The sequence below is a fragment of the Onthophagus taurus genome, chromosome 10 (genome assembly GCF_036711975.1).
Source record: "Onthophagus taurus isolate NC chromosome 10, IU_Otau_3.0, whole genome shotgun sequence".
Lineage (NCBI taxonomy): Eukaryota > Metazoa > Arthropoda > Insecta > Coleoptera > Scarabaeidae > Onthophagus > Onthophagus taurus.
Genome location: NC_091975.1, coordinates 6,118,622 through 6,145,297, shown reverse-complemented (window position 1 = coordinate 6,145,297; position 26,676 = coordinate 6,118,622). Strand labels below are relative to the sequence as shown.

Below are 26,676 nucleotides of genomic sequence, written 5' to 3'. Positions count from 1 at the left end.
TCAACAATTCATGTTGCGCATGATTGATCTTGCAAACCAACCCATTCAGAGTCCGTTGTACCCTGTCGGATTATGCAAAATCGCCTTTGTATGCACTTTGAAACGTCCATAAATCACCATCGGCAACTCACTCGTTTTGGTTTTTCCAATTAAATACGACAGAGGTAGACAATAAGCCTAAAATTTTGTTACCATAATTGATAATATATCTAATACAAATGCTAATTGCCGTTTGTTGTTTAACTTTCGAATTCACTTTCAAAGCAAATGTCAACTTATTGAAATTAGATCGCAAAAGTCAAAAAGCTCTCACTAAACTAATTGCTCGACCGTAATGGAAAAGGTCTTTATTTTTATAAAACCAAGTCAAACTCGAACAAAGAAATCTAAAAGAAAACGGTATCTTCCCGCATTCTTTTCTATCTTAATGCTTTGTTTCAGTTCAGAAATATGTAAACATGGCGACCGTCGATAGTGGAATAGAAACGTTATTTTCGGACGATTCTCCGTGTGATTTGGTTGGATCTCCAAGTGCTTGTTCCGGTTATGATACCGAAATCCACGCTGCCGATCTTCATCAACAACAAGAAAACGTTGGTCCACCCAACATTCAACCTTACAGCGGCGTACTTGAGAAGGTAAGATATAAATATTTTTTCTTAAAATTGCATCGTGTAAATCGGGCATTAAAGGGCAGGACCGTATTATGCACAATATTACATAATGATCAACGAAAAATGTTTTAGACAATAGGCGGAAGTATTTCTTTTTTCCTTTCGTTTGTGAATCACAATAGAACAAAAGCTAATCGATAAACCTACGCCAGCCAACCTTGACGTATCAAGCGATACAAGGAAAATAGAATCTAAAAAGAAAAAAATAGACTGCATTTTTTCTGCAAGGATGCAATAAATTTGGGCGCGTCCCCACATCGACCTTGTTTTTAATCTATCCAGCAATGTTTATTCCTTAACTGTATTAAATTACGTTTTAACAACTCAAAAAATTTTTAAACCTCTTAAAATGTTCTTGTGCTATTAGTAACGGAAATGCCTAAGCGGCGATAAAGCCGAGAGTAGAAAACGGCGACAAAAACGACCGGTTGGCACGTTGACGGAATTCTCGTCGACAATTTCAAGCGATGTAAGGAGATTTATCCCGCTCATATTTTCTTCTAACGTTCAAAGGACCGTCATTATACGCTCTCTCAAAGTTGATGGGGTAATGAGTTATTTTGTCGCGATGAAAGTACACCTAACGACGTGATGGAATAGCTAAATTACACGTTGACCACGCAGACTTAATTTATTATACACAAATTACCGTATTTACTGTCTCTTTTCCTTTGCTAACGAAAATATCATTTTATTATTGTTTTTAAACGCGATATAAATTATAGTTTTTACACCTACTTAACATCACCTAATAATTAATTAACACGCATTTGAATTCTATAGTGTGTCTAATTACGATCAAGTCTTGCTTCAATGTTGCACAGTTATTTTGATGTTCTAAATATTTCCCAAAATTGTTGAATTGTCAAAGAACAAAAGTTGTAGCAAATTTCCCCAAAACATCTTTAGGAATTTCTACATATCATTGGAAACTTTTTGGAATATCTTTGAACATCATTAGAAATCCTCTGAGTGAATGTTTTAAAGTTTGTACAAATTCTTTGAAAGTCCGTCCATGAAACAGTTTTTCAAATTTTTTAATTAATAATCTGATATTTGACAAAAATGTAGCTGCGAATCAATATCAAAGACGTTTAATTTAATTTAAAACACACAAATTGCCATCTATTTTCCTTTACGAACAAAAATATCGCTTTATTATTGTTTTTAAACGTCTATAAATTACAGTTTTCCGCCTACTTAACATCACCTAGGGCTACTAACAGGAATAATTAATTAATGCACATTTGAATTCTGTACAATTATAGCTATTACACAGTATTTATTCTTATAACCTCATGAATTTTAATATCGTCGGCTACATATTAGAAGGAAATTTACAAAAGCTTTGTTAACTTCAATATTTTAGTGAGAAGAAAGAAGCTTAAGCCCAAGGTTAAAACTAACAAACAAAAGGAAACGTGTAATAGCAGGTCTTCGGGTGTTTAATTTTTAATACAACCTCTACCACATCTGGGAAAGGTGGCTATTTACTTCGAAGCAATCGCCTAAGTGCCCATGTTAAGATGCTTCGGGGCCAAGTTTGTAATTTGCGCAGGGGATATTTATAATTCCTTTTAACGCCTCTCCGTGAAATATGTTCAAGAAATACAATAAGAATAAAAAAGGTGCTGCAAAGATTTTATTTTTCGTTTGAACAAATAACTAGAATAAAATAAATTTAATGAAATAAATAGAATAAAAAAGAATGGTTTGGCCTACATTGCCCCCTATCCATGTGAGTCACCTCAACTATACCAAAGAGGCACGTACCACAATAAATCACTAACGAACCCACAACCAGCTTCGTTCTCACAGTTCATTTTTCTTTTTCTATTGATGACGCATACATTTCGGTTGTTTCGAATTTAGTCTTTAATATCAACAAGTGTTATTTAATATTTGCAGGTTGTTGGAAAAGCTGTAAGTTACAAAAGACTTTTGAAAATCGGAGAAAGTTAAAAAGCTTTCTCCGGTACAATGTTTTCGAATCAGCTTTTTTTATTTATCGTTTTATCGCGTGTCACCGCCGTTTCGCAAAAGATTCGTGATTAAGCGATCCGGACGTTCGCCCACCGATGAAAAGGACGCCGCCCGTCAGAAAGCTGGTTTTAAGGATATCTGTAACACGCTGTCGTCCATAAAATGGGCGTTTAACTACCGTATGCAAATCCGGCTCAATATGGTCGGTTGTAATAGATTAGAACCGGATTTACGGTTTCCGTTTGTTTGGTGCCAACGCGTACCTTTCAGACACACTCAGTCGGTGTGTGTCGTAAACGGGATGGCGCCTTTCAAACTTACTATCTCTTTATGTGGAAAATATTCTAAAGAAAAGAAGAAAAAAATAAATTGATCAGTTTAAATCCCATCAAGATAACTTTTTTCGTTTAAAAGATACCAACGATTAATGTTTTGACCCAAAAATTCTTAAGGCGCGTATAAATCATCAGCATATACAGGGTGTTCCGGTGACTCGGGGCATAAAATTAACCTCCTATACTAGAGCAAAAATGATGACGATTCGTGAAAAAAAATTATTATAAAAGTCTTCAAATGGCCAAGATATGGGCCATCAAAGTTCAGAAATTTTAATACATTTTTCTAAATATTTTCAATACCATTTATAAATATCAAGCAAAATCATTAAACTAATTTTCACTTTGATTGGGCGGCGACAACCATGCTATACAGGCTGTCCCTAAAATTTGTTCGCTCGTAACCCTACATTTATTTTTGTACTTTTTAATAGAAAATTTATTTTAGAAACTTTTATCACTCTTTGAAAATTTTGATAACATTGACCGTTTTCGAGTTATACGCAAAAATGTCAAGCTTTGATTTCAATCGTAACAAACAAAAAAAGGAAACATATTCCGTAAGATCTGAGTTGGCGATGACAATTGAAAAACGAACTGTAATAAATAATAATAAATAAAAAAGAAGAAAAAAATACTAAAGCGGATGTTCAAAAACACTGCCTGATATCGCCGTTTTAAATTAAAGCGCACTCTGCGGAGACCATTGATCTCAGTTCGAAGTTGATCAAATGAATCAACAATTCGCAACCTCAGTTGATCAAGTGAAGTTATTTCAACGCAGTAAACTAGCGATTTAACGCGTTCCCATAAATAAAAATCTACAGGTGTAAGATCCGGCGATCGGGGGGCCAACTTATGGGTGCACCTACTCCTCGTTCAATCCACCTTCCCGAAAAACGTTCCCTCAGACATTCTTGGACAGCCTGTGTGTTATGCGCAGAAGCACCATCATGCATATACCATATTGCTTGCCTTGTGTTTAAAAGAACATCATCTCAAAAATCATCTAATTTCTCTAAATGTCGCCTGTATGTATGTCCATCCAGCCTTGATGGTAAGAAAACGGGTCCAATAATTACATCGCCCACAATGCCCAAACGTTATGACAAAATCTCCATTGTGATTTCCAAGTTTTCTTAAATCTTGGATTTTCGTCTGCCCAACTATGTAAATTTCTCAAAGTGATGATTCCAGTGGATTCATCTGTAAAAAGTACTTTTTCTAAAAACTGATCATCAATTTGGATTTTGTGCTGCATTGTTTGGCAATATGTCAAATGCGCAGACTGGCCAATTGCCCACTGCGACTGCAATATGCATTGACATTGCCGTAATGTCAAAATCATGTCAGTTTGTTCACTAAATGTGTAACTCTCCATTTTGAACACTTAAAATTAATAATAACTAACTAACAGAACTATCGTTTGTGTTTAAACGACATAAGCAAGTTGACAGCAAGTTGTTTTTTTTAATTGCCATGGCCAACCTTGACTTTTTCGAAGACTTCGTTTTTTTAGTGTTACCATTGAAATTGAAGCTTAATATTTTCGCGTATAACTCGAAAACAGTCAATGTTATCAAAATTTTCAAAGAGTGATAAAAGTTTCTAAAATAAATTTTCTATTAAAAAGTACAAAAATAAATGTAGGGTTACGAGCGAACAAAAAAGTTCTGAGCAAACAAATTTTAGGGACAGTCTGTATAACATGGTTGCCGCCGCCCGATCAAAGTCAAAATTGGTTCAATGATTTTGCTTGATATTTGTTTACCCTCTACCAAATTTCAACGCTCTACCATAAATGGTATTGAAAATATTTAGAAAAATGTGTTAAAATGTCTGAACTTTGATGGCCCATATCTTGGCCATTTGAAGACTTTTATAATAATTTTTTTTCACGAATCGTCATCATTTTAGCTCTACTATATGAGGTTAATTTTATGCCCCGAGTTACCGGAACACCCTGTAGATCATGTTTACTTAAATGTTGCACAGTTCTTTTATCATATTTTGGTGTTCTAAATATTTGCCAAAATCGTTGAATCACACTATTACCAGAGGTCGTGTGGTACTTTTTGCATCAACCTAAGTTTCCAGAATTTCAAACTTTTTAACCTATGCGATATTAATTGCAGTTTAAACTTTTTCTGGCAAACTGGAATCTGCCCAACGCAACTGCAGACTTTAACCTGAGTACTACGATTCTTTAACCTATGCGAAGTTAGCCCCCATTTTTCTAGCCCCCAATTAGATAGGATTTTATATGTATAGTATATTGATTATACATCGAAAGCTTGCGCTTGGCTAAATCCAGTTGTTGAAATGCCCGATTCGACATATTTAAGGATTTTGATTAAAACACAAAAAACTAACAAATCAAACACATCAATTATCTCCTTAATTAAAGCAGTTAAGCTTGCGTCTGGCTGAATAATTATGTTGAAATGCCCGATTCGATATATTTAAGGATTTTGATTAGAATACAAAGAACTACTTAACCAAATAAGTCAATTATGAAATAATATTAATGATATACAGGGTGTATCTGAATGACTGCAACAAACTTCAAGGGGTGATTCTTTAGTGAATTTTAAGGGGACTTCGATATATGAACCATGGGGACTTCGGCTCCTCTAAGGAGCTACACCCCTCCAAAAATGACGGAAAATTTTGGTTAAATTTTTTTTTCTCAAAAACCATAAACGTTAGGAAAATGAAATTTGGGGAATATGTTTAACTCATAATAGGGCACGTTTTGACCCTATTTGTACTTTCAACGTACCCTTCTAAACTACTAAACGTAACCACCCCCGTTCAAACTTTTTTGTCTCTATGATGTTCTTCGAAAATTTAATAATTTCTGAGAAAAAAAATAATTTAGCAAACACTAACTGTTAAGCTGTAGGGTTGTTAATCGAAAGTTGGAATGAATTTTTAATGGAAAAATCTTAGTAAGCTTTGCAATCTTTGTCAGAAATATTTTTGACGTTTAAATGTCAGTGGTTTTCTTACTTTATTATTGTTTTATTTAAAATTTTGAAACGTCGAGTGAACGAGCGTAAATGCGATAGAACTTTATTTAAAAATTAATTTGAAAAAAATAATAATAGTAAGAAAAACACTGACATTTAAACGTCAAAAATATTTCTGACAAAGATTGCAAAGTCTACTAAGATTTTTTCATTCAAAATTCATTCCAACTTTTGATCGACAACCCCGTTGTTTAACGTGCAGTGTTTGCTTTATTATTTTTTTTCTCAAAAATTAGTCGTTTTTGGAAAAATTTTAGAGAGATAAAAAAGTTTTATTTATTATTTTATCATCTACATAAAAAAAATATTAGCAAAAATGTGAACGGGGTGGTTACGTTTAGTAGTTTAGAAGGGTAGGTTGAAAGTACAAGTAGGGTCAAAACATGCCCTATTATGAGTTAAACATTATCCCCAAATTTTATTTTCCTAGCGTTTATGGTTTTTGAGAAAAACAAATTAAACCAAAATTTTCCGCCATTTTTGGAGGGGTGTAGCTCCTTAGGGGAGCCGAAGTCGCCCATGGTTCATATATCAAACTACCCTTAAAATTCACTAAAGAATCACCCCTTGAAGTTTGTTGCAGTCATTCAGATACACCCTGTATATCTCAAATGAAACCTTGCGTCTGGCTGAATGTGGAATTAATTAACAAGGCGTATATACGCATAATATTGTAGTACACGAAACTGTAAGTGCATTTTTCACAAGTATATAGAAAACAACATCATTTGATTGTTGAGTTTCAGATCATTTCAAAATCTGATAGATCTTGAAATGATAGATATTGTGTCAAGCAGCAACTTAAACAATCCACGCATCAACTTGGTTGAGGGACAATGTAAAGATTATTTTCTATAAACAATTTGTTTTAAATAAGTAAATATATCATGAAAACATATGAAACGATTAAATTGAAATACCACATAATTTGGCAGCAAAACATTCCCAAAGAAATCATTTAATGTGATACAAAAAAGAGACTCCCCCTTAAACAGCTTGAATATACTGGTATTATTTTGAGTGGTTTACACTCAATTTCAAATTATTTCATGTTTTGACAATAATAATTAAAACTTTATAATTTTTCAAGCACATATCCAATGAGCAGCGTTCAAACGGTTTTTATCTGGCAACATTACACCGTTCAAATCGCGAGTTATCCCGATATGTTTTGATAAATTAATAAAATTGAAAACGACTCACCGAATGGATGTTGCTTCCCTTGGATTTTACTTCGAAGCTCAGCTGGAAACAAACGATAAATTAATTTATTGTAACAAAAAAAATGAATTAATACGATACCTTTTAACATCCATAAAATAGCAATCCGATGATCTCAACTATATCACATCACTAATATCACTTAACACTTAGCACAAATATAACACGCATTTATCACTTAATTCAAGTAACAAGTTTTATTTTTCTAAACTGCTTTATCACCCTTAAATGCCCGCACATCAACTAAAACTCGTTATTAGCGAATCAACATCCAAACATCCCCTCCTTAATTTATTGTTGGAAGAAGGAATACTGGAGGTGAATAAACAAAAAATGTAAAGACGTCGGGGCGAAGCGGTTTTAAACCGATTTTTGCTTTTAAAACTCAACCTTTCAATAAAAAAATTACTCGTTTTCTCGAAACATTTCAAATAAAACTTACATTTTATTAAAATAAAACGCACTAATCGAATTTCAATGTTTAACACTTCCTGCAAAAGAAAGTCTAGCCCCCAATATAAAAACATTAATTTTAACTAAATCGACTATAATTAGAGAACGGTTTGACGGATTTTAATGTTTTATATCTCAATCGAAAGTTTGTGACTGGCTGAATGCGGTTGTCGAAATGCCCGATTCTAAATATTAAATATTATATAAATATTCTAAATATTATATAAGTTTTTATCTGGCAAAATTACACCGTTCAAATCGCGGATAATCCCGATATGTTTTGGTAAACTAATAAAATTGAAAACGACTCACCGAATGGATGTTGTTTCCCTTGGATTTTACTTCGAAGCTCAGCTGGAAAGAAAAGATAAATTAATTTATTGTGACAAAAAAAATGAATTAATACGATACCTTTTAACATCCATAAAATAGCAATCCGATGACCTCAACTATATCACATCACTAATATCACTTAACACTTAGCACAAATATAGCACGCATTTATCACTTAATTCAAGTAAGAAGTTTTATTTTTCTAAACTGCTTTTTCACCCTTAAATGCTCGCACATCAACTAAAACGCGTTATTAGCGAATCAACTCCAAACATCCCCTCCTTAATTTATTGTTGGAAGAAGGAATACTGGAGGTGAATAAACAAAAAATGTAAAGACGTCGGGGCGAAGCGGTTTTAAATCGTTTTTTGCTTTTAAAACTCAACCTTCCAATAAAAAAATTACTCGTTTTCTCGAAACATTTCAAATAAAACTTACATTTTATTAAAATAAAACGCACTAATCGAATTTCAATGTTTAACATTTCCTGCAAAAGAATCAGCTGCCCAAAAAATAATTAAAAGAAAGCACCCAAGACGTTGGATTATTTATAAAAATCGTATCTCAAGAACGAATTGAGATATCATAATGAAATAAAGAACATTTTAAAGCAAATTTAATGCGCTATATACAGGGTGATTCACATAAGAACCGACACAGAGCAGGGACATGTAGAGGACAATAAATTAAGATGATTTAAAGTAACTTACCTCTATACTAAGTTATACACCTGAGGAGTTATGGGCCTTCAAAGTTGGCTCTTAAATTTTTAAAAAGTTCAATATCTTCGAAATACATTAAGCTAGAAAAACCAAATTTGGTATACGTTATGAGTGTACGGAAGGTATTAATTGGTAGCAAATTGAGACCAATTATGGCATTTCAAAGGGTTGATTAAGGGTGATGGTACCATAAATTTTGATAGATTTTTTTAACCTTTTGGCGGATTTAATAAATTACTACTTCATTTCATGTGGAATTTAATTCTAAAACTTTTCTTACTCTTATTATTTTTTAAAAAACTTTGTCGTTTTCATAAAAAACTTAAATAACTAAAGACACTTATTTCGTAATTTTACTTAAAATAAGCGAAAATTCAGTAGTCGGCTATGAAATTGTACGTCAAACTTGACAAAAAGGTTATAAAATTATTTGACAACAAGGTTTTATAACCTATTTGTCAAGTTTGACGTACAATTTCACAGCCGACTACTGAATTTTCGAGGATTTTAAGTAGCATTAACGAAATACGTGTCTTTAGTTATTTGAGTTTTCTATGAAAACGACAATGTTTTTTAAAAAATAATAAGAGTAAAAAAAGTTTCAGAATTAAATTCCACATGAAATGAGGCAATAATGTGTTAAATCCACCAAAAGGTTAAAAAAATCTGTCAACATTTATGAGACCATCACCCTTAATCAACCCTTTGAAATGCCATAATTGGTCTCAATTTGCTACCAATTAATACATTCAGTACACTCATAACGTATACCAAATTTAGTTTTTCTAGCTTAATGTATTATGAAGATATTCAATGATTTCAAAATTTAAGACCCAACTTTGAAGGCCTATAACTCCTCATGGGTACAACTTAGTATAGAGATAAATTGCGTTAAATCATCTTAATTTATTGTCCTCTACATGTCCCTGCTCTGTGTCGGTTCTTATGTGAATCACCCTGTATATTTCTGTTCTGATAGTTTTCTAAGTTTTATTTGAACAACGTTATAATAATTATAAAACTAATAGTGTAGTTTTAATTTTTTAATATCTTGATCTCTACAATTTTTTTCAAAAAAACAAGTAAGTTTACATCATTTTTGATCTTGTTCATTTTGGTTGTGTTTCTCCCTATTTTATATATTTTATTTTATTTACAGTTCTGGATAGCTCCCCCTATTTTAAAAAATAATTGTTTTTTCTATTTGCTGTTTGAAATCGATGATATTATCGAGATCCAAAACTAGATACTATTAAATTTCTGACGGTAATTATTTTAATATGTTTTTTGTATAATTTACTAATGAATGTTTTTTCAATGCAGTCGTGCCTGATGACGAGATATTTTCTCGAAACATATGTTGCACCAATATCATTTAATAAATAATTTTTCATCGTACTTAATCTGAAGTTTATTATTATTAATATATTTTCACGATGAACCTGGATTACGCGTTGGGTTCAATGTAAAGATTATTTTCTATAAACAATTCTTTTTAAATAAGTAAATATATCATGAAAACATATGGAAAAGATTAAATTGAATACCACATAATTTGGCAGCCAAAAATTCCCAAAGAAATCATTTTATTTGATACAAAAAAAGAGACTCCCCCCTTAAAAAGCTTGAATTAGATTATACTAGTATTATTTGGAGTGCTTTACACTCAATTTCAAATTATTTCATGTTTTGACTATGTTAATAATTAAAGCTTTATTATTTTTCAAGCACAAATCCAATGAGTAGCGTTCAAACGGTTTTTATTTAGCAACATTACACCGTTCAAATCGCGAATTATCCCGGTATGTGTTGGTAAATTAATAAAATTAAAAACGACTCACCGAATGGATGTTGTTTCCCTTGGATTTTACTTCGAAGCTCAGCTGGAAAGAAAAGATAAATTAATTTATTGTGACATAAAAAGTGAATCAATACGATACCTTTTAACATCCATAAAATAGCAATCCGATGATCTCAACCATATCACATCACTAATATCACTTAACACTTAGCACAAATATAACACTTAAGGTGGGTTCTTAACGTGTTTTTGTTTTAGTCATAGTCATAAGCGTTTGCTTTAGCTGTAGCTATAAGAAAAGGGATTATTTCATGCAATATTTAAGCACAACACATTAAAGGAGAATTTTGACATATAAACAGTCGTGCCACAACTCGTACCAAATTAAAAAAAAAAGAAATCGGGAGTGAAACTGTTTTGTTTATTATAAACAAAAAGAAAATTGTTGTCGCTGCTAGAGAAATTAAGATTAAGAAATAAAATGACGGCGTTTTGGCAGAGATCAATCAATAAAATTAGAAAATTAGAGGGAAATTATGCCATTCTGATTAGAAACATGTTGGAGAAAGAGGAGGACGATTTGTGATTTTTTAAATATGTCGTTCGAAGAGTTTAATGAATTGTTAAGACTGGTTGAACCTTTTTTAGCAAAAACACCAAATAAAAATGCAATTTCACCCACTCAAAGGTTGATAATAACCCTACAATAAAATATAAAACCTAACTGACTTAACCACAATTTATAAAATAAAACAAAACACTGCTATATTATAACGACGCAAAAGAGAAAAGTGCGCATGCGTCACGTCATCAATTGTTTTAGTTTTAAGAAGTTAAAACTCTTGGGACTAGGACGAAAACCGTTTTAATTGTAAGGTTTTGCATGACTACTATAACACAATACCTTAACTTTTCACTCTTACAACTATGCCAACAACTACGACTAAACACGTTAGAGTTAGTAATAAGTTTTATTTTTCTAAACTACTTTATTACCCTTAAATGGCCGCACATCAACTAAAACGCGTTATTAGCGAATCAACGTCTAAACATCCCCTCCTTAATTTATTGTGTGAAGAAGGAATACTGGAGGTGAATAAACAAAAAATGTAAAGACGACGGGGCGAAGCGGTTTTAAATCCTGTTTTGATGTTAAAACTCAACCTTCCAATAAAAAAATTACTCGTTTTCTCGAAAAACAATATACCCCAATATAAAAAAAAATTATTTAAACTAAATCGACGGATTTTAATGTTTTATATCTCTATCGAAAGTTTGTGTCTGGCTGAATGCGGTTGTCGAAATGCCCGATTCTAAATATTAAATATTATATAAATATTCTAAATATTATATAAGTTTTTATCTGGCAAAATTACACCGTTCAAATCGCGAATAATCCCGATATGTTTTGGTAAACTAATAAAATTGAAAACGACTCACCGAATGGATGTTGCTTCCCTTGGATTTTACTTCGAAGCTCAGCTGGAAAGAAAAGATAAATTAATTTATTGTAACAAAAAAAATGAATTAATACGATACCTTTTAACATCCATAAAATAGCAATCCGATGATCTCAGCTATATCACATCACTAATATCACTTAACACTTAGCACAAATATAACACTTATTTATCGCTTAATTCAAGTAATAAGTTTTATTTTTCTAAACTGCTTTTTCACCCTTAAATGCCCGCACATCAACTAAAACGCGTTATTAGCGAATCAACATCCAAACATCCCCTCCTTAATTTATTGTTGGAAGAAGGAATACTGGAGGTGAATAAACAAAAAATGTAAAGACGACGGGGCGAAGCGGTTTTAAACCGATTTTTGCTTTTAAAACTCAACCTTCCAATAAAAAAATTACTCGTTTTCTCGAAACATTTCAAATAAAACTTACATTTTATTAAAATAAAACGCACTAATCGAATTTCAATGTTTAACACTTCCTCCAAAAGAAAGTCTAGCCCCCAATATAAAAAAAATAATTTTAACTAAATCGACTATAATTAGAGAGCGGTTTGACGGATTTTAATGTTTTATATCTCAATCGAAAGTTTGTGACTGGCTGAATGCGGTTGCCGAAATGCCCGATTCTAAATATTAAATATTATATAAATATTCTAAATATTATAGAACTTTTTATCTAGCAAAATTACACCGTTCAAATCGCGAATAATCCCGATATGTTTTGGTAAACTAATAAAATTGAAAACGACTCACCGAATGGATGTTGCTTCCCTTGGATTTTACTTCGAAGCTCAGCTGGAAAGAAAAGATAAATTAATTTATTGTGACAAAAAAAATGAATTAATACGATACCTTTTAACATCCATAAAATAGCAATCCGATGATCTCAACTATATCACATCACTAATATCACTTAACACTTAGCACAAATATAGCACGCATTTATCACATAATTCAAGTAACAAGTTTTATTTTTCTAAACTCCTTTTTCACCCTTAAATGCCCGCACATCAACTAAAACGCGTTATTAGCGAATCAACTTCCAAACATCCCCTCCTTAATTTATTGTTGGAAGAAGGAATACTGGAGGTGAATAAACAAAAAATGTAAAGACGTCGGGGCGAAGCGGTTTTAAATCGTTTTTTGCTTTTAAAACTCAACCTTTACATAAAAAAATTACTCGTTTTCTCGAAACATTTCAAATAAAACTTACATTTTATTAAAATAAAACGCACTAATCGAATTTCAATGTTTAACACTTCCTGCAAAAGAAAGTCTAGCCCCCAATATAAAAAATTAATTTTAACTAAATCGACTATAATTAGAGAACGGTTTGACGGATTTTAATGTTTTATATCTCAATCGAAAGTTTGTGTCTGGCTGAATGTGGTTATCGAAATGCCCGATACTAAATATTAAATATTATATAAATATTCTAAATATTATATAAGTTTTTATCTGGCAAAATTACACCGTTCAAATCGCGAATAATCCCGATATGTTTTGATAAATTAATAAAATTGAAAACGACTCACCGAATGGATGTTGCTTCCCTTGGATTTTACTTCGAGCTCAGCTGGAAAGAAAAGATAAATTAATTTATTGTGACAAAAAAAATGAATTAATACGATACCTTTTAACATCCATAAAATAGCAATCCGATGATCTCAACTATATCACATCACTAATATCACTTAACACTTAGCACAAATATAACACTTAGTTATCGCTTAATTCAAGTAATAAGTTTTATTTTTCTAAACTGCTTTTTCACCCTTAAATGCCCGCACATCAACTAAAACGCGTTATTAGCGAATCAACTTCCAAACATCCCCTCCTTAATTTATTGTTGGAAGAAGGAATAGTGGAGGTGAATAAACAAAAAATGTAAAGACGTCGGGGCGAAGCGGTTTTAAACCGTTTTTTGCTTTTAAAACTCAACCTTCCAATAAAAAAATTACTCGTTTTCTCGAAACATTTCAAATAAAACTTAGGCCATTTTACTAAAATAAAACGCACTAATCGAATTTCAATGTTTAACACTTCCTGCAAAAGAAAGTCTAACCCCCAATATAAAAAAATTAATTTAAACTAAATCGACTATAATTAGAGAACTGTTTGACGGATTTTAATGTTTTATATCTCAATCGAAAGTTTGTGACTAGCTGAATGCGGTTGTCGAAATGCCCGATTCTAAATATTAAATATTATATAAATATTCTAAATATTATATAAGTTTTTATCTGGCAAAATTACACCGTTCAAATCGCGAATAATCCCGATATGTTTTGGTAAACTAATAAAATTGAAAACGACTCACCGAATGGATGTTGCTTCCCTTGGATTTTACTTCGAAGCTCAGCTGGAAAGAAAAGATAAATTAATTTATTGTGACAAAAAAAAATGAATTAATACGATACCTTTTAACATCCTTAAAATAGCAATCCGATGATCTCAACTATATCACATCACTAATATCACTTAACACTTAGCACAAATATAGCACGCATTTATCACTTAATTCAAGTAACAAGTTTTATTTTTCTAAACTGCTTTTTCACCCTTAAATGCCCGCACATCAACTAAAACGCGTTATTAGCGAATCATCTTCCAAACATCCCCTCCTTAATTTATTGTGTAAAGAAGGAAAACTGGAGGTGAATAAACAAAAAATGTAAAGACGACGGGGCGAAGCGGTTTTAAACCGATTTTTGCTTTTAAAACTCAACCTTCCAATAAAAAAATTACTCGTTTTCTCGAAATTTTTCAAATAAAACGTCATTTTATTAAAATAAAACGCACTATAGAATTTTAATGTTCAACACTTCCTCCAAAAGAATCAGAATTTCAAAACGGTCGATGGAATTCGATAAAGAATCGTTTATACCAGTTTCGATTTCGTTTGTACCTCAACCGGTTCCAAAATACAGCGATTTTTTGATTTTTCAGAATATTGCTGAAAGTGTATATCTCCGTTATTAATAGAGATATCGCAAAACGGTCGATGGAATTCGATAGAAAATCGTTTGTACCCGTTTGCACCACTTTTGATTTCGTTTGTACCTCAACGGGTTCCAAAATACAGCGATTTTTTGATTTTTCAGAATACCGCTGAAAGTGTGTATCTTCGTTATTAATAGAGATATCGCAAAACGGTCGATGGAATTCGATAGAGAATCGTTTGTACCCGTTTGTACCACTTTTGTTTTCGTTTATGCCTTAATAATAATAATAATAATAAATGTCTTTATTTGTACCCAATAATTATAACTCAAAATAATATTAGAACATTAGAAAATAACTTAATAAAATAGAAGGAAAAAAAAGGGTTGAGAAGGGTACAAAAGGGCGAAGTTCAGTGACAAACACTGCTTAAACTTTACCCAAAAAAAAATAAATAAAAAAAATAATACATGAAATCAATGAATAAACACCAATAGTAATAATTATAACAAACTTACAAAAAAAAGAAAAGAAAACAAAGAAAGTGTCTATAACTCTCGGTTTGTATGTAACGTATCCGTCCAACTAAATAAACGATTACAAAGTTAACAACATTAATGAAATTAATACAGGCTCATTACGTTCTGGTAACTTAAAACTAGGGTACTTAAAACTAGAGAAATTAGAGGAACTAGAGGTAGGCCACCCAATCATGCACGCTATTTATTCTGCTAGTAATCAAATTTTGATCGATTTGGTGAAGTTGCTCCCCGTACAGGGCACAGCGTATGCGTCTTCTAAAGGAGTATGCTGTTAATATTTTGATATTTTTCGGTATGACATTAAATAAATTGACTATTTGATAACTGAACGACCGTTTAAATATCTCCGTTCTATGTGTAGGTGGGGTAAGTAAACCCCTGAATCTTAGATTCAGATTATGAACATCCGAACGGTATCGTATCTTATTTAGGAGGTACTCAGGTTTCTGCATTTTGATAATTTTATAATAAAAAAAGCATGTATGCGCGATTCTCCTTCTGTACATATTTAACCATCCAGCATCACCTAACCTGTGAGAAATTCTTTCAAATTTTCTTACGCCATAGATGTATCGTAAACATGCGTTCTGTACCCTCTGTATACGCTGCTCATCAATTTTCAATAAACAGGGCCCATATATCACATCCCCGTAATTAAATTTCGATAATATTAAAGAATCACACAGCAAGGTTTTAACCTCTATATTAAAAAGATGTCTCGTCGGATATAACATTTTTAATTTTGCATATGCCGCCTGTAAAATAGATGATATATGTCCCCGGTCAATTCCAAAATACAGCGATTTTTTGATTCTTCAGAATACCGCTGAAAGTGTGTTATTAATAGAGATATCGCAAAACGGTCGATGGAATTCGATAGAGAATCGTGTGTACCCGTTTGTACCATTTTTGTTTCCGTTTGTACCTCAACCGGTTCCAAAATACAGCGATTTTTTGATTTTTCAGAATATCGCTGAAAGTGTATATCTCCGTTATTAATAGAGATATCGCAAAACGGTCGATGGAATTCGATAGAGAATCGTTTGTACCCGTTTGTACCACTTTTGTTTTCATGTATGCCTCAACCGATTCCAAAATACAGCGATTTTTTGATTTTTCAGAATATCGCTGAAACTGTATATCTCCGTTATTAATAGAGATATCGCAAAAACGGTCGATGGAATTCGATAGAGAATCGTTTGTACCCGTTTGTACCACTTTTGTTTCCGTGTGTGCCTCAACCGATTTCAAAATACAGCGATTTTTTGATTTTTCAGAATATCGCTGAAAGTGTGTATCTCTGTTATTAATAGAGATATCGCAAAACGGTCGATGGAATTCGATAGAGAATCGTTTGTACCATTTTTGTTTTCGTTTGTGCCTCAACCAATTCCAAAATACAGCGATTTTTTGATTTTTCAGAATATCGCTGAAAGTGTATATCTCCGTTATTAATACAGATATCGCAATACGGTCGATGGAATTCGATAGACAATCGTTTGTACCACTTTTGTTTTCGTTTATGCCTCAACCGTTTCCAAAATACAGCGATGGTTCGATTTTTCAGAATATCGCTGAAAGTGTGTATCTTCGTTATTAATACATATTCCAAATTGTTTATCGAAATCGGTTGATCTGATTGGGGGCTAACTTCGCATAGGCGATTCTTTACTTCTTCTTATATTCAGTATCTGCAGTACCTACATTGATGCGGTGTAAATTACAGTTTAAGTTTTTTCTTGTAGTAAGGAATCTGCTCAATACAACGACTCTTGGAGATTGAAATCTGCATTATACGTTGTTTGATTCCTCATTTCTGTTTAGAGTCTTTAAGTCCGAAATTCTAAATCACTTTTTCGGGTATACTATATCCTGCGCTGCATCTAAAATTACAACTTTAGCTACCATGCTAGAATTCGTAATTTCACAAGTTGTTATTGGTAAAACTTGCAGCAAATTTTGAACCTAAAAAAAATAAATTAATCGGTTTAAATCCCATCAAGATAACTTTTTTCGTTTAAAAGATACGAACGATTAATGTTTTGACCCCAAATTTGTTAAGGCGCGTATAAACTCGAAGCGCTTACCAATTTAACCGAATTTTATCGAATATAACCGAATTTAGCCGAAATTTAAACGATTTAAACCGATTTGAACCGATTTAACCGTCGTTTTCTTCGTTTCGGTTTCTTCTTCTCGTCCAATTTGCGTCGTCGAAGATATGTACGTGAAAAAGAGAGAAAGCGAGATGGAAAAAGCGACTTGGACGAGATGAATGGCTCGGTCCGCGTACCGCGCGCATTCCTGCCGGCCGCTAGGGGGCGATCGCATTGTCGAGATAAGCGCAGCCTCCCGCGGATAACATCTCCGCAGGTCCGGACTGGCCATTAACGGCGCCGTAAAAAACCACCCGTACAATGGTAACACGATATCTCGCCTGTTACGCCGCATTATGTCATTGTAACTCGGTCCTGTGTACTTGTCCCTAAAACCGTTTTTCGTTATCGCCATCCTTTACTTTCTTCACGTACTCGTATCCTTTCTTTTCTCTTTTCACATTCGCAACGTTTGCGAATGCGTACTGGGAATCGACGCATGCGTCATATGGAATCGACGCGAACCTGTTTCCTTCGTGACACACTTGATTCGAAGTGGGTTAATTATCTTAAAGCGTCTTTAGTCTCTTTTTAAAAGTAGCTTTTTTTTGCAAAACAAACTTTAATAACTTAATTAAATAATTTTATTTTGATGACTATTTTTTGCAATAAAGTTAAAGGTGGCTACATACAACTCACCTTTAATTTTTGGGTTATTACATTATTAATTAGTTGCAATAGCTGTTAAAAATTATATGTTAAATTAATTTGCGATCAAGCTTTGATCGCGTGAGATTATGCGAAACGAGGCGGTGAAATGTGTAATTATAGGCTTAAACGGTATCAGATAAAACCGTGCCCTAGTTCAAAATTTTATCTTGGAAAATTTGTATAGAATTCTCATTAATTATTACACTATGCAACTTTTTACAATAAATTTTTATTAATTAATTTTGAAAAATCGCGAAATTGTTACAAAATTATCACTTGTTAACAAAAGTTAGAGCTTTTCAATGAAGAAAAGCACGTTTTACTACATCGTTTAATTTTTAAGATATTAATTGATTTGTAAAAATCGAATTTTTGTGATTTTTCTTAATGTCGATTCGTACAGCAAAAAATGTGTGATTTAAAAAAATTATATCTTAAGAACTAAATGATATTTTCAAAAACGGTTCTTTTCATTAAAAAGCTCATACTTTATTGTATTAATTCTGAAAATTTCTTTTCAATGCGTTAAAAATTCGATTTTTGACGATTTCTTTAAAAATCAAAATTTCAAACAAAGATACAAGATGAAACAACTCAATTTGCAAAGTAATATCTCAAAAACCAAACGATATTTTAAAACGGGGGTTTCTTTATTGAAAAGCTCATACTTTTCTTTATAAGTACTGATAATTTCGTAACGATTCATAAAGAATTCAATTTTTTGTGATTTTTTTTAATGTTGAATCGTGATAAATGCTTACAGCAAAAAATGGGTAATTTAAAAAAATTATATCTTAAGAACTAAATGATATTTTCAAAAACGGTTCTTTTCATTAAAAAGCTCATACTTTATTGTATCAATTTTGAAAATTTCTTATCAATGCGTTAAAAATTCGATTTTTGACGATTTTTTAAAAATCAAAATTTCAAACAAAGTTACAAGATGAAACAACTCAATTTGCAAAGTAATATCTCGAAAACCAAACGATATTTTAAAATAGGGGTTTCTTTATTGAAAAGCTCATACTTTTCTTTATAAGTACTGATAATTTCGTAACGATTCATAAAGAATTCAATTTTTTGTGATTTTTTTTTGTTGAATCGTGATAAATGCTTACAGCAAAAATTGGGTAATTTAAAAAAATTATATCTTAAGAACTAAATGATATTTTCAAAAACGATTCTTTTCATTAAAAAGCTCACACTTCATTGTATCAATTTTGAAAATTTCTTTTCAATTCGTTAAAAATTCGATTTTTGACGATTTTTTTAAAAATCAAAATTTCAAACAAAGATACAAGATGAAACAATTCAATTTGCAAAGTAATATCTCAAAAACCAAACGATATTTTAAAACGGGGGTTTCTTTATTGAAAAGCTCATACTTTTCTTTATAGGTACTGATAATTTCGTAACGATTCATAAAGAATTCAATTTTTTGTGATTTTTTTTAATGCTGAATCGTGATAAATGCTTACAGCAAAAAATGGGTAATTTAAAAAAATTATATCTTAAGAACTAAAGGATATTTTAAAAAACGCTTCTTTTCATTAAAAAGCTCACACTTCATTGTATCAATTTTGAAAATTTCTTTTCAATTCGTTAAAAATTCGATTTTTGACGATTTTTTTAAAAATCCAAATTTCAAACAAAGATACAAGATGAAACAACTCAATTTGCAAAGTAATATCTCAAAAACCAAACGATATTTTAAAACGAGGGTTTCTTTATTGAAAAGCTCATACTTTTCTTTATAAGTACTGATAATTTCGTAACGATTCATAAAGAATTCAATTTTTTGTGATTTTTTTTAATGTTGAATCGTGATAAATGCTTACAGCAAAAAATGGGTAATTAAAAAAATTATATCTTAAGAACTAAATGATATTTTCAAAAACGGTTCTTTTCATTAAAAAGCTCATACTTTATTGTATCAATTTTGAAAATTTCTTATCAATGCGTTAAAAATTCGATTTTTGACGATTTTTTAAAAATCAAAATTTCAAACAAAGATACAAGATGAAACAACTCAATTTGCAAAGTAATATCTCAAAAACCAAACGATATTTTAAAACGGGGGTTTCTTTATTGAAAAGCTCATACTTTTCTTTATAAGTACTGATAATTTCGTAACGATTCATAAAGAATTCAATTTTTTGTGATTTTTTTTTGTTGAATCGTGATAAATGCTTACAGCAAAAATTGGGTAATTTAAAAAAATTATATCTTAAGAACTAAATGATATTTTCAAAAACGATTCTTTTCATTAAAAAGCTCACACTTCATTGTATCAATTTTGAAAATTTCTTTTCAATTCGTCAAAAATTCGATTTTTGACGATTTTTTTAAAAATCAAAATTTCAAACAAAGATACAAGATGAAACAACTCAATTTGCAAAGTAATATCTCAAAAACCAAACGATATTTTAAAATGAGGGTTTCTTTATTGAAAAGCTCATACTTTTCTTTATAAGTACTGATAATTTCGTAACGATTCATAAAGAATTCAATTTTTTGTGATTTTTTTTACTGTTGAATCGTGATAAATGCTTACAGCAAAAAATGGGTAATTTAAAAAAATTATATCTTAAGAACTAAATGATATTTTCAAAAACGGTTCTTTTCATTAAAAAGCTCATACTTTATTGTATTAATTCTGAAAATTTCTTATCAATGCGTTAAAAATTCGATTTTTGACGATGTTTTTAAAAATCAAAATTTCAAACAAAGATAAAAGATGAAACAACTCAATTTACAAAGTAATATCTCAAAAACCAAACGATATTTTAAAACGGGGGTTTCTTTATTGAAAAGCTCATACTTTTCTTTATAAGTACTGATAATTTCGTAACGATTCATAAAGAATTCAATTTTTTGTGATTTTTTTTAATGTTGAATCGTGATAAATGCTTACAGCAAAAAATGGGTAATTTAAAAAAATTATATCTTAAGAACTAAAGGATATTTTCAAAAACGATTCTTTTCATTAAAAAGCTCACACTTCATTGTATCAATTTTGAAAATTTCTTATCAATGCGTTAAAAATTCGATTTTTGACGATTTTTTTAAAAATCAAAATTTCAAACAAAGGTACACGAAGATACAACTCAATTTACAAAGTAATATCTCAAAAACCAAACGATATTTTAAAACGGGGGTTTCTTTATTGAAAAGCTCATACTTTTCTTTATAAGTACTGATAATTTCGTAACGATTCATAAAGAATTCAATTTTTTGTGATTTTTTTAATGTCGATTCGTGATAAATGCTTACAGCAAAAAATGGATAATTTAAAAAAATTATATCTTAAGAACTAAATGATATTTTCAAAAACGATTCTTTTCGCGAGAACCGTTTTTGAAAATATCATTTAGTTCTTAAGATATAATTTTTTTAAATCACACATTTTTTGCTGTACGAATCGACATTAAAAAAAAGCACAAAAAATTGATTTTTTTATGAATCGTTACAACATTATCAGTACTTATAAAGAAAAGTATGTGCTTTTCAATGAAAAAAGCCGCGTTTTAAAATATCGTTTGGTTTTTGAGATATTACTTTTTTGGGAGTAAATTAACCAATTATTAATGAAAATATCCATTAAATTAAATCGGAATTGTTGCCTTCAACACCATTTATCATATTAATCATAATCAATATACATTTGAGATGTTAAAACCAGACGTAAAATGAATTTACAGTCACTGATCGCGTGCGATTATGTGTAATGAGGCGGCGAAACGCATAATTATAGGCTTAAACGTGTTAGATAAAACCGTCTTAGTAGAAAATGTATCAAGGACTCGTATCTACTTTATGTTTTATTTTTTAATTTAATAATTTCTTTTCTTTTTTTTAAGGGTAAAGAAGTAATTCGTCCAATAGCTTTCAAGCCAACGCTTTTAACGTCAGCCCCAAGATTTGGTTTATCGGGTGAACGTTATGGATCAACACCGGTTTTAACAAGACCGGGATCGCGCCTTACGTTATACGGAAGTATGTATGCCAGAAAGTAAAAAAAAATAAACTCCACCGTCGTCATCCGTTATTGCCCGTTATTCTCGGTTCTTCTTCTCTTTATGCTTTTAAAGGTAGCAGCGACCTGCGCCATATTCCGGCTGGCGGCAACATCCACTATTCGCTCGATAGGAAGTTGAGATCGTCGTGTCCTTCCGCTTCATCTTCATCGCCCCACATGCAAATGACATCTTTAACATCGCTACCCCATAAGCTCATCAATTATGATAGTTTGGAAAGCGTTAGAAAGAGTCCCGTCTCTTCAGTTATGGATAGCCAAATGATGATGATGTAAGTTTCATGAAAATGCAAATTTAATATTTTTAAATATTAATTCTGTGTAGGAATAAATCGTCATCGTTTAGATTGTCGAGCGGAGGTTGCGGAAGTTTGCTGGATTTAACACCTTCACCGTCAGATTCGGGTGTGTCAGAACTGGAAGCGGCGTTGAGGGACCGAGATTCAGAGTTGGCGTATCTTCGTCAAACGATGGAACACAACGAACAAGTTATCTTTAGGGTTTACGAAGAAAAGGAACGAGTATGGGAACGAGAATTGAGACGATTAAAAAACGTGCATGAAAATCGATTGAGGGCGAACGCCCAAAAAACGCTAAAATTGGAACAAATGTTGATGACGCAAACGTATCAATTGCAACAGGACAAAAAGAGACTTCTCGCGGAAACCCAACGAGCTTCTTGTCAAAGTGAACGGCTTCGACAGGAAGTCTGTACGTTGAGGTCGCGATTAGAAGAAACCGAATGGGCGTTGTGTCAAAAAACGGGAGAAATTTCTTTGTTAAAGAGCCAATTAAAAGATTACCAGGTAATTTTTTATTTAAAACTATTCACTTAAACTAATTAATTTTATTTTGTAGCATGAACAAACCATAAAAGGGCACGAATTTCTGCAATTAAAAACCGATTATCGAGATCTTCGAGTAGCTTTAGAGATGAAAGAGGAAGAAATAGAAACGTTACAAAAAATTAATTTAGAGAAAGATGATGAAATTGCTTTAATGAATGCACAATTAAAAAATTTTCAATATGAATCAGATGATGAAGAAGATTTAGATGAACCAAATGAACTCATAAAGAATCATTTACAAGATAACTTAAAAGATAATATAAAAGATAATTTAATGGATAACTTAAAATTAAAAGAAGAAAAATTACGATTAAAAGAAGAAATTAAAGAGTTACGTAAAGAACTTTCTGAGGTTTCTATGAGCGAATATGATGGTTTAGAAGCTGGAAGGAATTTGAGATGTAAAAGAATCGGCGATCAATTACAAGATTTTCAAGATTTCAATAAAGAAATGGATTCGTTAAGAAATGAACTGGAGGAAAGAAAAAAAGATTTTGAAAAAGAACGTGTTATTTGGGCGCAAGAGAAAGAGAAGGTTCTAAGATATCAGCGTCAATTGCAAATGAATTACGTTCAAATGTACCGAAGAACGAGAGCTTTAGAAGATGAAGTTGAAGCGTTAACTATCGAACTTGAATTAGATAAAACCGGCCATAAGCAAAAGATCTCTTCCACGACTGATTTAACGCAAACTATAGAATTATGATCTTTGGTTTTTGAGTTGAATATTTAAAATGACGAAGAGTAACGAAACGGTTTTCTCTTGTAATTGTTTTAAAATTACTAAAAGAGTTAAACGGTGCTAATTAAAAATCCTAATTAATCTTGCCAAGAAAATGAATTAATTAAGTAGTTTTTGTATTTTAACATTTAGAACCAAATTTTTATTTGTAAATATTTTATTTTGTTAATAAAACATCTATAACCATTACAAAAATTAATAAATGATGAAGAAAAAGATTATCTTTAACGTCGTTCCTAGTTTATAAGAATAAGTGTGTGATTTTTTCATAAAAAAAAACTTTGTACTAACTTATTTATGCAATGTATATAAATTAGTATATTAATTACCATATTAATTGATTCCAATATTTTCAAAATAATTTTTCTCCTTTAGATTAAGCTTGTTATCGCATTTGTATATACATTTTTTTTAACTAAACGTTATTTTTTAAGTTTTGTGTTTTTATTAACAACCTCAAAATTAATCAATATTTCTTTGAATAGCCGATTTAAAAAAAAAATCGAATTATTAATGCATTGTTATGAAAATTTCAGAATTAGGCCTACTACTACCACTCATAGTTAAAGTCTCTGATAGCGTTATCTATCGGATAGCTTAACAATTGGTTACTACCACTGTATTTATCTTATAGATACCGCTATCCAACGGATAACTTTCAAAGAAATATAAATAAACTTAAAAAAGACTGGAATAATCATAATCCATACTTCAGCAAAAATTTAAGAATTATACTGGTGAAAAACCAAACTTAAGGGAATAGTCGGGAATACTCTGGTCAGAAGATTAATTTGCTAGAAAAAGTCTGAAATTGCAATAGTTATAAACTAGACTTCAGCAAAGAACAGGAATTACATTGTTCAAAGTCCACATGAAGTCTGAAATTACTGTTTAGAGAAAACAAAAAATTGATTATAAACCAAGCATGATTTTTCATGGCAATAGTTATGTGTTCAATAAAAGAATGCGAAGAATATGAACAATAAACCAATAGACTTGTCTTGTTATTGCACAGGACAAAAAATCACCAATACGGAAACTTTGCCAATGCGCGATAAGCACAAAAGCAAAGTAATAGCTGCAGAAATGAGGTACCGGGTGGTAGAAGATACGTATAGATAACAAGAGGCTCCCAAAAAGATCTAATGCTTTTTAAAAAACTAAATACTGCTTTCTGAAGACTAGATACTGCTCTGGAAGATTAAATACTGCTTTCTGAAGACTAGATACTGCCGACAGGTCTAAATACAGTATCTGAAACACTAAATACTACTTTCTAAAGACTAAAATTGCTTTGTGGAGACTAAATACTGCTTTCTGAAGACTAGATACTGCTGATAGGTCTAAGTACTGCAAAAGAAAGATAAGATATTGTTGGAGAAAATATACATAATGTTGGCAGAAGACTAGATACTGCTCTGGAAGATTAAATACTGCTTTCTGAAGACTAGATACTGCCGACAGGTCTAAATACAGCATCTGAAACACTAAATACTACTTTCTAAAGACTAAAATTGCTTTGTGGAGACTAAATACTGCTTTCTGAAGACTAGATACTGCTGATAGGTCTAAGTACTGCAAAAGAAAGATAAGATATTGTTGGAGAAAACATACATAATGTTGGCAGAAGACTAGATACTGCTTTCTGAAGACTAGATACTTACGACAGGTCTAAATACAGCGTCTGGAACACTAAATACTGCCTTCTAAAGACTAAAATTGATTTGTGGAGACTAAATACCGCTTTCTGAAGACTAGATACTGCTAACAGGTCTAAATACTGCAAAAGAAAGATAAAATATTTTGGAGAAAACATACATAACTTTGGCAGAAGACTAGATACTGCTTCTAGAAGACTAAATACTGCTTCTAGAAGCTTCTAGAAGACTAGAACTGCTAACAGGTCTAAATACTGCAAAAGAAAGATAAAATATTTTAGAGAAAACATATATAACTTTGGCAGAAGACTAGATACTGCTTCTAGAAGACTAAATACTGCTTTCTGAAAACTAGATACTGCTAACAGGTTTAAATACTGCAAAAGAAAGATAAAATATTTTGGAGAAAACATACTTAACTTTGGCAGAAGACTAGATACTCCTTAGACTTGATACTGAAGACAGGTCTGAAGACAGACAGGTAAATACAGCGTCTGGAACACTAAATACTGCTTTCTAAAGACTAAAATTGCTTTGTGGAGACTAAATACTGCTTTCTGAAGACTAACTACTGCTGACAGGTCTAAATACTACAAAAGAAAGATAAGATATTGTTGGAGAAAATATTAAAAAAGGCGCCGGCGCCGGCGCCCCCTTTTAGGCACCTCCCAGTAGCGCTGCCTCTGTCTTCGATATTGGAGATGAAAAACAAATTTTTGAAGAAATCAATGAATTATTTCCTATAAGAAGCGAAAGGATAATAAGGAGTAGAGTTGACCATTTAAATATTCATTCAGATGTTGAATTTATGACGAGATTTCGTCTCTCGAAAAAAAGTTTTCATCACCTTTTGAATCAAATAGAAGATGTAATATAACCTCCATCCATGACGTAAGTAATTTGTTGATTGCTATTATTTAATGTAAAATTCATCAAAATTTTAGTAATAATGCTGTACCTCCTTCAAACCGTTTGTTGCTGACTCTTCGGTTTTACGCAATGGGTAACATGTTGCTATCCATAGCAGATTTTGCAGCAATTAGTGTACAATTGGCATTTTCAGTCGTTCATCATGT

General features: G+C 31.5%; 1 protein-coding gene across 2 annotated transcripts in view; it reads left to right on the top strand.

The window, feature by feature from the left end:
• Window positions 1-24,375, top strand: part of LOC111413688 (leucine zipper putative tumor suppressor 2 homolog) — a 45,971-nt gene extending 21,596 nt beyond the window's left edge. For both annotated transcript variants that reach the window (XM_071199198.1, XM_071199199.1), the window contains exons 2-6: window positions 442-638; window positions 22,177-22,312; window positions 22,408-22,624; window positions 22,678-23,158; window positions 23,211-24,375. In XM_071199198.1, coding sequence (XP_071055299.1) covers window positions 459-638; window positions 22,177-22,312; window positions 22,408-22,624; window positions 22,678-23,158; window positions 23,211-23,906 — 1,710 coding nt within the window. In that variant the 5' untranslated portion in view covers window positions 442-458 and the 3' untranslated portion in view covers window positions 23,907-24,375. The remainder of the gene's footprint in view (window positions 1-441; window positions 639-22,176; window positions 22,313-22,407; window positions 22,625-22,677; window positions 23,159-23,210) is intronic.
• The last annotated feature ends 2,301 nt before the right edge of the window (window positions 24,376-26,676 follow it).